We start from the raw sequence: 12391 nt of genomic DNA, 5'->3' as shown, positions 1-12391 counted from the left end.
TGTTGTCCCAGTGGGGGCAGGCAGCAAGCTCTCTGCTCTCCTTACAGCAACAGAGCCAGCGTGAGCCCCCTCTCCGGTGTGCAGTGGGGCAGGGAACATCTCTTTGCCCCACCCAGCCCCAGGGGTCTGCTTACAGGCAGGCAGGTAGCCTGAGCCTAGCGGCTCCTCCCCCTCCCCACCCACCCACCTCCCACCAGTCAGGTCATCTGCATTTTCACTGACCATTTCTGTCTCAGCCGATTGGTTTCCCTGATTCAAATTCAAACCCTCCGCCATTACAGGAGCAGGGCCTGGATCCTGTCCCAAAGAGACACAGTCACCCCCCAACAAGATCTCACAGCTGATATCCTGGAGAACCCCAACGACCAGCCAGCCTGACCCCTCCTGGGTCTGCACAGGGATCTGGGCCATAGGCAGGGTGAATGGTTCCATCCCTAGGACCCTCATCCAGGTCACGCAGCCCCTCAGCGTCTGAGGCTGCACCACCCCGGGCCTGACAACAGTTCTCTCTGTTCCAGGGTTTCGCCACCCCAGGAATATCTCCCCATTGACCACCACCTTCTGCTCCAACTCAGGGTCTGAGGGGCCTGAGCCCAGACACATAGGCTGGGGACAGGAGTGGAAGCCTGTCCACCACCCCACCCATCTGGCTGATGGAGTCTATGGCCTTGGGACCCAGCAAGGGAGCTAGATACCAGGGCTTTTCTGCACTGTCTCCCTGGTTCAAATTGCCAGCCTGCTCGAAGGCAGTGAGGTGGGCATCCACATCCCTCCACCTCCTTAATCAGGGGCAGCAATTTAGTCTCGAGGTTCCCTGCGGAGCTGGTCCCCCGGGGTCTATCCCCACTCACCCCTAGGAAGTCTCCTATACCTCTCTGCTCCACTATCGTCAGTTCATGCTGCTGCTGCTTCTGCAGCTCTTTCTTGGGCTCTCGCTGTCTCTCACAGTCCTCTTGCTCTCTCGGACTCAGCTCCAATCCCGTCCGTCTCTGATCCCCTGATGGGGAACCCGATCATGAAGACCCCCATCTGGTCAGAGACAGGAGTCTTGGGGATGCCTGGCTACCACTCCAGCTGCCCCAGATCCTGCTGTAGCCCCATTTGGGCCAGGAATCTGCTCCTTAGAGTGGTCATTCTCCTCCAGCTGCATGATTAACTGTGCTTTGGTGAACTTTCCAATATGTAACCCTCTCTTTTTGCACAAGGTTACAATGTCCTTCTAAGGAGACGGTGATAGGCCATCACTCCACTGGTCCCAAGTTGTTGTGAACTCACAGGCCTGTGTGCTCTCAGCTCCCCATGGTTTCAAGGGAGAACCCCTCGTGTGCCAGCCCTTCTCAAGGTCACCACCTCTTTGCCAGGGTCAAGCTGCAGACTCCTCCACCCCTGGGACCACTGCTGCAATCCCCAGGGGGACCCTGTTACTGAAAAAGTCCTTCTCTCTGGTCACACATTCCCAGGGGTTAACAGCCCCCTCGAAACCGCTCTTCTCTGAGCCTTCAGCGTGCCTGGTCCTCATCAATCCCCCTTCGTTTTACTGCTCCCCAGTCACTTACTGCAGGAAGCACCATCCACGGGGTGCAGTGCATCCCACCTCTACCACCAGTTGTCACGGAGTCCCCGGGCAATGCTCTGGAACAACTCCCTATGAAGCCAGTCATGACTCTGGTGAAGTCTCCTCTCTGTGAGCAGACTATCTTCAGGGCAAGAAGTTCACACAGCTTCCACCTTCCTGGGTCTGACCTTGGAGCATTCAGCATCCTCTGCCCCTCTGTGCGCTTCCCACAGTGAGTCCGCCCAGGTGGGGTCCTGGGGAAGCCAGAGGGTCCTGCACCCCAACTTCGCAGTCAGACATGACTCTTAGCCAGCCAGTAAAACAGAAGGTTTATTAGATGACAGGAACACTGTCTAAAACAGAGCTTGTAGGTACAGAGAACAGGACCCCTCAGCCGGGTCCATTTTGGGGGGCAGTGAGCCAGACAACTACGTCTGCACTTCACTCCATGTCCCCAGCCAGCCTCAAACTGACTCACCCTCCAGCCCCTCCTCCTCTGGGCTTTGTCCCTTTCCTGGGCCAGGAGGTCGCCTGATTCCTTTGCTCTCCAGCACCTTTAGCTATCACCTTGCATGGGGTAAGGGCCTAGGTCATCAGTTGCCAGGAGACAGAGTGTCGGCCATTTGTGTACACTGGTCCTTTGCTCTGCAACAATTACACCCCCTTATCCCACCATCTAGAGACTTAAGAAATGCATAGGGGAAACTGAGGCACCCCTACAGTATTCAGAGGAAACATTAAGAACAGTCAGACTTCATCACAGAGGCAATGAGATTTACTCAGCATGTGTCTGTCCCTCCTGTAGAATGAGTCCTGCTGTGTTTGTGTGTGTATGTCCGTCCCGGCTGCCCCAGTGGGAGGGAACAAGCCCTGCGCTTTGTGTGTTTGTGTATATCACCCTCAGCAGCCTCTGTGGGCACTGCTGTCTCTGTTCATGCTGGGACTGGGCATATCACACATTACCATTGCCACAGACATTTGGGATACTCTAGCAAGTACCCCCCCCCCAAATAGTAGACCGCACTCCCCTCCAAAGAGCCAGAGCTAGAAACCAGGAGTCCTGGCTCTAAGTCCTGGGTCTCACCCACTAGATCCAATTCACAAACCGACAGGAGGGGCACTGATTGGATATTGTAGGCTCAGGGACAGAGACAGCTCTTCCCTTGTAGTGGGCACACAGGGGGTGGGGGTCAGCAGTGGGGGCAGCTATTCCTATGCAAAGTCCACATGGGGGTGCTGGGAACCAGGAATATGTAGGTATTCACAGGATCTTCCGGAGCTTATTCTCTAACTCTGCCATTATGCCCAGAATCTTTAGCCTTTCCCTCTGTGGTGCTTACTGCGTCATTCAGACCTTTTTAAAGACCTGGGAATGGGGTCTAGTCATTAGAGCAGGGGGGTGGGAGCCAGGATTCCTGGTCCTATCTAGCTGTGGTCTTTCAGAAAGGCTCCAGAGGTGATCTTGGCAATTACAGGCCAGTGAGCCTAACCTCAGTACCAGGCAAATTGGTTGAAACTATAATAAAGAACAGAATTGCCAGGCACATAGGTGAACATGACTTGTTGGGGAAGAGTCAACATGGCTTTTGTCAAAGGAAATCATGCCTCACCAATCTACTAGAATTCTTTAAGGTGGTCAAGAAGCATGTGGACAAGGGTGATCCAGTGGATACAGTGTATATGACAGGGATCTGTAAAATCATGATGGGTGTGGAGAAAGTAAATAAGGAAGTGTTATTTATCCCGTCCCATAACACAAAAGCTAGTGTCACTTGATGGAATGAATAGGCATCAGGTTTAAAACAAACAAAAGGAAGAATTTCTTCACACAACGCACAGTCAATCTGTGGAACTCTTTGCCAGAGGCTGTTGTGAAGGCCAAAACTATAACAAGGTTCAAAAAAGAACTAGATAAATTCATGGAGGATAAGTCTAAATATCTAGGATGGGCGGGGATGCTGTCCCTAGCCTCTGTTTGCCAGAAGCTGGGAATGGGTGACAGGGGATGGATCACTTGATAATTGCCTGTTCTGTTCATTCTCTCTGGGGCCCCTGCCATGGCCGTTGGAAGACAGGATACTGGGCTAGATGGACCCTTAGTCTGATCCAGTCTGGCCTTTCTCATGTTCTTACCCCCTGCTCTGTGGGGAGGAGTGTGATCTAGTGGGTTAGAGCAGGGGGGCTGGGAGCCAGGACTCCTGGGCTCCCTACTGGTTCTGGGAGGGCAGTGAGGTCTAGTGGGTTAGAGCAGGAGTAAGGTCTTTGGGAGCCAGGACTCCTGGGTTCTTGCCTTGTCATAACCCTGTGGTGGTTGGCCCTCTGTGTAATCATGTGGGGGACAGGTTGTATCCCCATCCCCATTCTAATTGCCTCTTTCCTCCACCCCTGCAGATGCTGCTCCTGCTGCTGAGCGCTGTGCTAATTCCAGATCCTGGCTCTGGGGCGCTGGGACTCAACAGCACGACAGGTAAGTGGGACCCGCTCCCCCTCCAGCCTCACATGCTGGGTCAGACCCACCAGGCTTCTCCGCTCACCCCACCCACTGAAAACCCCATAATCTACACCAGAGCCTCCCAGTGCCAGCGGTGCTCAGTCCCCAAGGAGTCCCCCCCAGACTCCCATGTATACCCCAACGTGTGCCCCCGTGCACACGCAGACATACTCAGCTCTGCACTCCTCTCCTCTGTGCACGCATGTGCATGCACTCACATACACTTGGGGACACACATGGACACAAGCATGGGGAACCCAACAAAAGTACACTCGTGCGAGGACACCTCTCCCTGCACACACACTTGCTCTTCCCCCACCCACCCCGCTCCTGTCCCCCCAGCTCAGCCGGAGGCCCCCCAACCTGATGGTGCCCCGCTCTGCGCCCCCCAGGCTGTGAGATCATCCACCCGCCGCGGGACGGGGGTATCCGGTACCGGGGCCTCACCCCAGACCAGGTGCAGACAGTGCGCTTCCTGCCTTTCGACTATGAGATTGAGTATGTGTGCCGGCCCGACCGTGAGATCGTGGGGCCCAAGGTGCGCAAGTGTCTGCCCAACGGGACCTGGACTGAGATGGGCCATGCCAGCCGCTGCCGTGAGTCACCACCGGCCCCCATACCCACCCTGGGGACGGGACACAGGGTCTTTCCACCCTAAGGGGCACCAGCTCCGATCTGACCCCAGGGTGGGGGGATTGGCTCAGAGGGGGTGGGGAATGGGGCACAGGGCCTTTCCCCTCCAGGGGGTGCTGTGTCCAACCCAGGCCCATGGCAGGGACTGACTAGCTGGCTGGGGGGGGGCTGGGGGTGTGGCAGGGAATGGAGCATGGGACCTTTCCCCTCTAGGGGGCGCTGGCTCCCATCCGGCTCCAGGCTGGGGGACTGGCTGGCTCAGGGGGGCAGGGAATGGGGCACAAGGCCTTTCCCCTCTAGTGGGTGCCGGCTCCCATCTGGCCCCAAGGCAGGGACTGGCTGGCTCTGGGGAGCAGGGAATGGTGAACGGGGTCTTTCCCCTCTAGGGGTCACCAGCTCCCATCCGTCCCCAGAGTAGGGACAGCCTAGCTCAGGGGGTGGGGAATGGGGCCTGGGGCCTTTCCCTTCTTGGAGGCACTGGCTCCAACCCAGGCCGAGGATGGGATGTCTTAGGGGGTGGGGCTCTGGCTCTGACCATCCTCCACCCCGACAGTGCGGACCTGTCCCAAGATACACCTGAGCCTGGAGAACGGGCAGGCGGTGCCACGCGGCATGGAGCGGGTGCCCGTGGAGGGCACCTGGGTGGAGTATCACTGCAACCCCGGCTTCCGCCTGGTGGGTAGCGCCCGCAGCAACTGCACCAAGGTGGGGCGCTGGAGCTTCCCCAAACCTATCTGCGAATGTGAGTCAGGGCACAGGGGGGAGGTGAGCGGAGGGGGCCCCTTAGGGGCATGTCTGGGGTGAGTGGGGCAGGGTCCATGGCTGGGGAGGGGGCAGGGTCCATGTATGTGGGTCTCTGGGATGAGGGGTGTGTGGGGCAGGATCCAAGGGGTGGGCCAGGGTCTGTGTGTGGGGCCTCTGGAAAGAGGGGTGTGTGGGGCAGGGTCCATGTGAGGGTCTCTGGAGAGAGGAGTGTGTGGGCCAGGGTCTGTGGGGTGGACCAGTGTCTATGGGAGATATCTCTGGGGCAGGGTCTATGTGTGTGTGGGGTCTCTGGGGTGAGGGACATGGAGGGCAGGGTCAATGGGGTGGGGCAGGGTCCATGTGTGAGGGTCTCTGAGGAGAGGGGTGTGTGGGGCAGGGTCTGTGGTGTGGGCCAGGGTCTGTGCGTGGGGGTCTCTGGGGTGAGGGTGTGTGGGCCAGGGTTCGTGGGGTGGGCCGGTATCTATAGGAGATGTCTCTAGGGCAGGGTCTATGTGGGGGAGGGGTCTCTGGGGAGAGAGGTATGTAGGGCAGGGTCCATTTGGCAGCCCAGAGTCTATGTGTGGGGGTCTGTGGGGAGAGGAGTGTTTTGGGCAGGCAGGCCCTCTCAGAGGTCCAGAGAGGCCCGGGCCACTTCCAGCTTTTGAGGCCCCTAGCCATAATAAAAATAAAAAATGATGATACCCGAAAACAAAATAAGGCACCAAAAAAAGAATGAGACATAATTTTTGAACATTTTTTTATTTAACAAATGTTTTTCTAGCCTTTGTCTGTGAAAATGCACTAATTACTGTGGAAAAATCTAGCTTTCATGTAATGTCACAGTTGATATTAAGCATGGCGAGCCCATTGAAATGCTCTTGTCCCATAGTTGAACAGTGGTAGTTCTTTACCTGCTTCAACATGTGGAAGGTGAGTTCACCTGAAGCCATGATGCAGGCAAACTGACAAAAATACACAATGCAACTGTGATATTAGGAAACACCCCAGAAACTCCAGGTTTGAATATTTCTTGAAGCAATTCCTTTGGCTTGCAATCCAATTTAAAGTTCATGGAATATACTCATCTGAGGAAGATGACCTCGTCACTGAGATCTTTTGAGATTTCTTTGTTGTACTCTTGCTGAAATTGTTCAGCTGCAGAAAGTAGATCTTCATTACTCAATCTGTTGAACTGCCAAAGAAACCCCAAAAGGTACAAATTAGTCGCAGTGACTCAAATCAACGTGTAAGACCTCATTGAATAGAGTCAATGATGACAAAGGAGACCCTATAATTGACCCTATAATGCTGCTCGGCATCAGATTCAGTAGGTAAATTGCAATCGGTGAAGAACTCATATGAAATGCCAATATTCTGTGTTACTAATCTGGACTCAGTCAAGATCTCATCCCATTGTTCACAAATCTGTTGAATGTCATTGATAATGTTATCGCTCTCAACATCAAGTGCAGCATTGCGTGCTTCATTTACCAGATTAGTTTGGTGGATTATTGTAAGTAGCTTCCTCCACAAAGATGACACCAGAATGCATTCAAATTTGGACATGTGCTTCTGAATAGACTGAAGTTCAGTTTGAGCTTGTTCAGTGAGATTGAGAGATTCAAGCTCATTTAAAGCCTTTCTCCCTGAATTCAAATGCTGCGCAACTGGTTGAATGCCATCAATCCTTGCAGACCATCTAGTTTTGGACATCCCATGCAGTGAAACAGGAAGATATTGCTTCAGAATTTCCCACCTTTGTGGACTGCTACTGAAGAGATTGTACATTTGCTGAACAGTTCCAAAGTAAGTAATTGCCTCCTTGCATGATTCAACACAGTCAACACCTACAAGGTTTAGTGTGTGGTTTCCACAGCTGGAGAAAATACAGTTTGAAGTATGCTCAAGCAGAACTGCTTGTACACCTTTGTACTTTGTATTTTGTACTTAGATCCATTGTCATAGGCTTGACCAATGCAGACTTGAAAATCTAACTTAAAACCTTCTAGAATTGCTAGTACTCAAGCAGCAATTTCTTTTCCAGTTTTTCTCGTGATATTATCAAACAAAATAAACCTTTCTTCAATTGAAAATTTTGAGCTGTCTACAATCTTAATATATCGAATAACCATAGTCATCTGTTCCTTGTGAGAACAATCTGGAGTGGCATCAACAATGATTGAAAATACTTGGCATTTTGAATATCATCAAGAATTGTTGTTTGTACGAATGACCCACATAGCTCAATAAACTCATTTTGTATGCGTGTGGAGAGATAATGGACTTGCATGCGCTTTTGACTCTCTTGCAATTCTTGAACACGTTTAACATGCTCTGATAAAAGTGGGTCATATTTGCTGAGGAGCTCAGCTATGCCTGGAAAGTTTCCATTTGCATGATCACCAATACCTTGACTGGAACCAAAGAAAGCCAATCCCTGCTCAGAAAGAAAAAGGATGACATTCAGGATGCACTCAAGAAGTTTTTTCCAGTTATTAGTTTCTGTAGAGAGTTCAGTCAAGAGTAAATTCTCAACTGAACTTTCAGCTGATCACCCTGCTGGCTGATTTCCATGCAACATAGTTTTCTTTGTGTGACGTTGAACTCTCATGTGATGGTATTCGGCCTTTCAACTTCCTCCAACCTCTGCTGGTGCTCCATCATGATTGATCAGAGAGAACTAATGCATTTGCAGCACTTTTGTTCAAAATGAAGCTGAGTGCACAGTACAGAAATTGTTTTTCCGTACTCCAGGATAACTAGTCTCTTGTGCAGGTCTTACCATTTGGAAAAGTTTTTGTCAGAAGACAAGTAGGGAAAGCATGATTATCAGCATCTTGTGGAATGTTACTTGGAATTTCAAAACAACTAATTTGAAGAAAAGATTGCATTTGGGCAGCATTGCTCTTGTCAATAATTCCAACGTCAGTCATAGTCAAATCTGTAGTACTCATGAATGAACTCCTGTTGCTGTGGAATTTCTTGATCATACACAGGATCTTCTGTGTATGCAGAAGTCTTTAGTCTTTAGTCTGCATAAGAGAAGAATGAGGGGGGATTTGATAGCTGCTTTCAACTACCTGAAAGGGGGTTTCAAAGAGGATGGCTCTAGACTGTTCTCAATGGTAGCAGATGACAGAACGAGGAGTAATGGTCTCAAGTTGCAATGGGGGAGGTTTAGATTGGATATTAGGAAAAACTTTTTCACTAAGAGGGTGGTGAAACACTGGAATGCGTTACCTAGGGAGGTGGTAGAATCTCCTTCCTTAGAGGTTTTTAAGGTCAGGCTTGACAAAGCCCTGGCTAGGATGATTTAACTGGGACTTGGTCCTGCTTTGAGCAGGGGGTTGGACTAGATGACCTTCTGGGGTCCCTTCCAACCCTGATATTCTATGATTCTATGATTCTGCTGCATCTGTTACTGTTGGCACATCTCCTTCTTGACTACTGTCTTCATGTTCAGGTATTGGCATTGAAATAACACCTGTTGCAGTTGCAGAGTTTTCATTATCTGTAGCATTGTTTGTTGGGTAAGGTGTGTTTTCCAGTAGTTTGAGAAATGAAGTTATTGGCTTTGAGCTCTTAGCTGCTGTGTCACTCAGTTGTTTTCACCGTCTCTTGCTTGCACCACTTTCAAATCTCCTCTTCATAGTGATTTATCTGGTCAATATGTAGCCTATCCATACTTGAAATATTCTGCTGTAAATAAGTAGCTTATCTACACTTGAAATCTTCTACTATAAACATGTACATAAATGCTGAATGGTACACAAATGCTGAAAAGACTTAAAATGAAGGAATACTAATTAAGAACACAAAATGAAACAGTCAGACAGGTTATTATCCTTATCACTGAATCAAAACTTAAGCACGCAAGGTATAATATAACAGGCTGAGCTGAAGACAAAGGGATGACGTATATAGTAAACACAAAGAAATGGATACAGACAGAAGGATATTGTACAAAAATTTAAAATGTGTACCCTCACAAAACTCACTGTACAAGATTGTCCTCACAAATTTTCACCTTGAATCTGGGCCTATAGACTACGAAAGCCTATGATGATGGCCAAGCTACTGAGCTAGCGCTCAACCAACCAACCAACCAATCAATCAACCAACCAACCAGTCACCTCTTTTAGCTACTATATGTATATAATAATGAGGAATTCTCACACATAAATAATTCCTTAGTCAAATAGACGTAAAACTATAAAGACACTAAAATGTAACAATTCTCCACCTTTCAACACACACTTGATCCAGCACCAGCCACTAGTAGTGGTTTGTTTATATAATCAGCTGATCTGAAAGGACATGTTCATCACGGTCTAATCGTGTGCTATCAGAATCAATATATTTTTATTAATATTTATGAACATTTTAAACTCTTTAATATGACAAAATCTATATCAGTTAACAAAAAAATTATGTCTTTTACCAAATCACATCTCTTATTTGCTTAAATTTGCAGCTCTAAGCTGAGAGAGTGTGTCACATTTTGGTCCAATAGGGATGCGCATAAAAATAAGTTGCGAAACTTATCAAATGCCAAAAAGTTAACAAGTGTCTACATTTGAGGCCCTCTTTGAGCTTGAGGCCCAGGCCAATTGGCCCTCCTCGCCCCCCTCTGATTGGCCCTGGGGGCAGGATCTGTGGGGTGGGTCAGCAGCCATGTATGTGGGTCTGTGGGGACAGAAGTGCATTGGGCAGAGTCAATGGAGTGGGCCAGGTCTATGTGTGGGGGTCTCTGGGGAGAGGGGCATATGGGGCAGGATCTGTGGGGTGGGTCAGGGTCTGTGTGTGTGGGGGTCTCTGGGATAAGGGGTGTATGGGGCAGGGTCCATGAGGTGGGCCAGGGTCTGTGTGTGTGGGTCTCTGGGGAGAGCTGTGGGTGGGAAGGGTCTGTGGGGTGGGTCAGGGTCCATGTGTGGGGGTCTCTGGGGAGTGAGGTGTGTGGGGCAGAGTCTGTGGGGTGGGCCAGGGTCTGTGTGTGGGGGTCTCTGGGGTGAGGGGTGTGTGGGGCAGGGTCCATGGAGTGGGTCAGAATCTGTATGTGGTGGTCTCTGGGGTGAGGTGTGTGTGGGGCAGGGTCCATGTGTGAGGGTTTCTGGGAAGAGGGATGTGTGGGGCAGGCTCTGTGTGTGTAGGTCTCTGGGGTGAGGAGTATGTAGGGCAGGGTCCATGGAGTGGGCCAGGGTCCGTGTGTGGGGGTGTTTCTGGGTGGAAGGGTGTGTGGGACAGGGTCTATGGGGTGGCCAGAGTCCATGGGCGGTGTCTTGGGGCAGGGCTATCGGCGGGGCTGGGTCGTCTGGGCCATCTCTGGGGTGGGGGCGGGTGCCTGTGGCATCTCCCCCTCCCATCAGTCTCAGCCCCTCTCTCCTTCCCTCCACAGTGCGACGCCCCATCTCCACAGGTGAGTGGATCTTGGCAGGTCCCCTTCCTCCGTCTCCCCAACCCCCCGGGGCAGGTGCTGAGCTCTGCCCATTCTCAGCTGTGCACTTGGGCCTGTGGGCAGCTCCCCTGCTGCCCATGCCAGGCACCCCGAGGCACTGAGCCTGGCACTGGTCACTCCAGGGCATTTACATTCCTTGGTTCCCTCAGCTAGCTGCAGAACCAGGGGCTGGGCCCCCCACTTCCCAGCGCCCCAGAGAGATTGGTGACCCCCTCAGATTCCAGAGCCAACTGGCTCCTTCCCCTGCGCTCTCTCCCCTTACACGCTCGTTGTGCGGCCATGGGGGGGGACTTCTGGGGCCATCCTGTAGGCAGTATCACGCTGCTGGTTGGGGGAGAATGAGCCCCACGTTCCCTTCCCCCACCCTGTCTCAACAGCGCGGCCAGTCGACCCATCAGGGCGATGCTGAGCCTCGCCTGAAACCTCCAGCCAAATGCTTCTGTCCCGGAATCTGGCAGCCAGCTCGAGGGTATCAGCCACCGGGCTGGGGTTCAGGACACTTGGGTTCCATTTGCAGCCCTGCTACAGGCCCCACATGAGAGAAAGTGACTTCCCCTGCTGGTACTTCAGTTTCCCCATCTGTAAATGGGCTCTACAGGGCAGGGAATGACTCCAAGTGCATTGCCGAGCACAACAAGACCCTGATCTCAGTCACTGCTTGTCTGGGCTGCACCTGGCATGACAGGGCCCCAACCTCAGTATGTTCATTTGAGGTCACTCCAAATGCCCCTTGGGGTGGGGGAGGTTCTCCAGCAGACCCTGCATGTCGTGACTTGCACAAGCCCTCTGGGGATGGGCAGTGGAGTCCAGGAACTGGGAGATAGAAACCATGGGGCCAATCTTTGCCAAGGGACCTGGCTACAGTTAACTTCAGTCCCTTTTGTGTGTGGCAGACGTCCACATATGGGGCAGGCTGGCGAAGGGCCTGGCACCTCCCCCCCCCACACACACACACATTGCTGCCTGAGTGAAGGCAGGTGGAGCTGGGCAAAGGCTGCATTCCTATCTATCTATCTACCTATCTATTTCCTTATTCATTTTCTCAGCTATCTGTGTATCCCTGTTATCTGTGCATCCTGTTGCCCAACTATGTCCCTCCATCCCATCCATCCATCCATCCATCCATCCCTCACTCTGTTTCTTGCTGTCTATCCATCTGTCAATTTATCTGTCCACCTGTCGGTCCATCCCCTTGTCTCTCTAGCCACCTGCTCATCCCTCCATCCACCCGGCCTTCCAGTCTCTTTTGACCCATCCATTTCCCTAGCTGTTCATCCCTCTACCTATTCACCCATTCATTCTCCTGTTTCCATCCATCCATATTTCTTTATCCATCCCTCGCATCCATCTAGCCATCTCTCTCCATCCATTTTTCTAGCACCCATCCACCCTCCCATCCATCTTGCTCTCTCCCTCCATCCATATCTCTAGCTAGCTAGCCCTCCCTCTATCTAGCCACCCACCTGTTCTCTGGTCCAGCTGAGGCTGCAGGAAGTGGGGTGGGTGAGGCCTG

General features: G+C 51.7%; 3 protein-coding genes across 4 annotated transcripts in view; 2 read left to right on the top strand and 1 right to left on the bottom strand.

Moving 5' to 3' along the window:
* Positions 1-12391, top strand: part of LOC119843027 (zinc finger protein 850-like) — a 765636-nt gene that overhangs the window by 151934 nt on the left and 601311 nt on the right. The window lies entirely within an intron of this gene.
* LOC119842502 (zinc finger protein 251-like) overlaps positions 1-12391 on the bottom strand; it is a 503489-nt gene that overhangs the window by 341962 nt on the left and 149136 nt on the right. The window lies entirely within an intron of this gene.
* The window catches only part of GABBR1 (gamma-aminobutyric acid type B receptor subunit 1), a 62411-nt gene that overhangs the window by 13353 nt on the left and 36667 nt on the right, over positions 1-12391 (top strand). For both annotated transcript variants that reach the window (XM_038370618.2, XM_043496631.1), the window contains exons 3-6: positions 3947-4022; positions 4439-4642; positions 5233-5421; positions 10819-10839. In XM_038370618.2, coding sequence (XP_038226546.1) covers positions 3947-4022; positions 4439-4642; positions 5233-5421; positions 10819-10839 — 490 coding nt within the window. The remainder of the gene's footprint in view (positions 1-3946; positions 4023-4438; positions 4643-5232; positions 5422-10818; positions 10840-12391) is intronic.

The sequence above is a fragment of the Dermochelys coriacea genome, chromosome 14 (genome assembly GCF_009764565.3).
Source record: "Dermochelys coriacea isolate rDerCor1 chromosome 14, rDerCor1.pri.v4, whole genome shotgun sequence".
NCBI lineage: Eukaryota > Metazoa > Chordata > Testudines > Dermochelyidae > Dermochelys > Dermochelys coriacea.
This window is presented reverse-complemented; position numbering and strand designations above follow the sequence as displayed.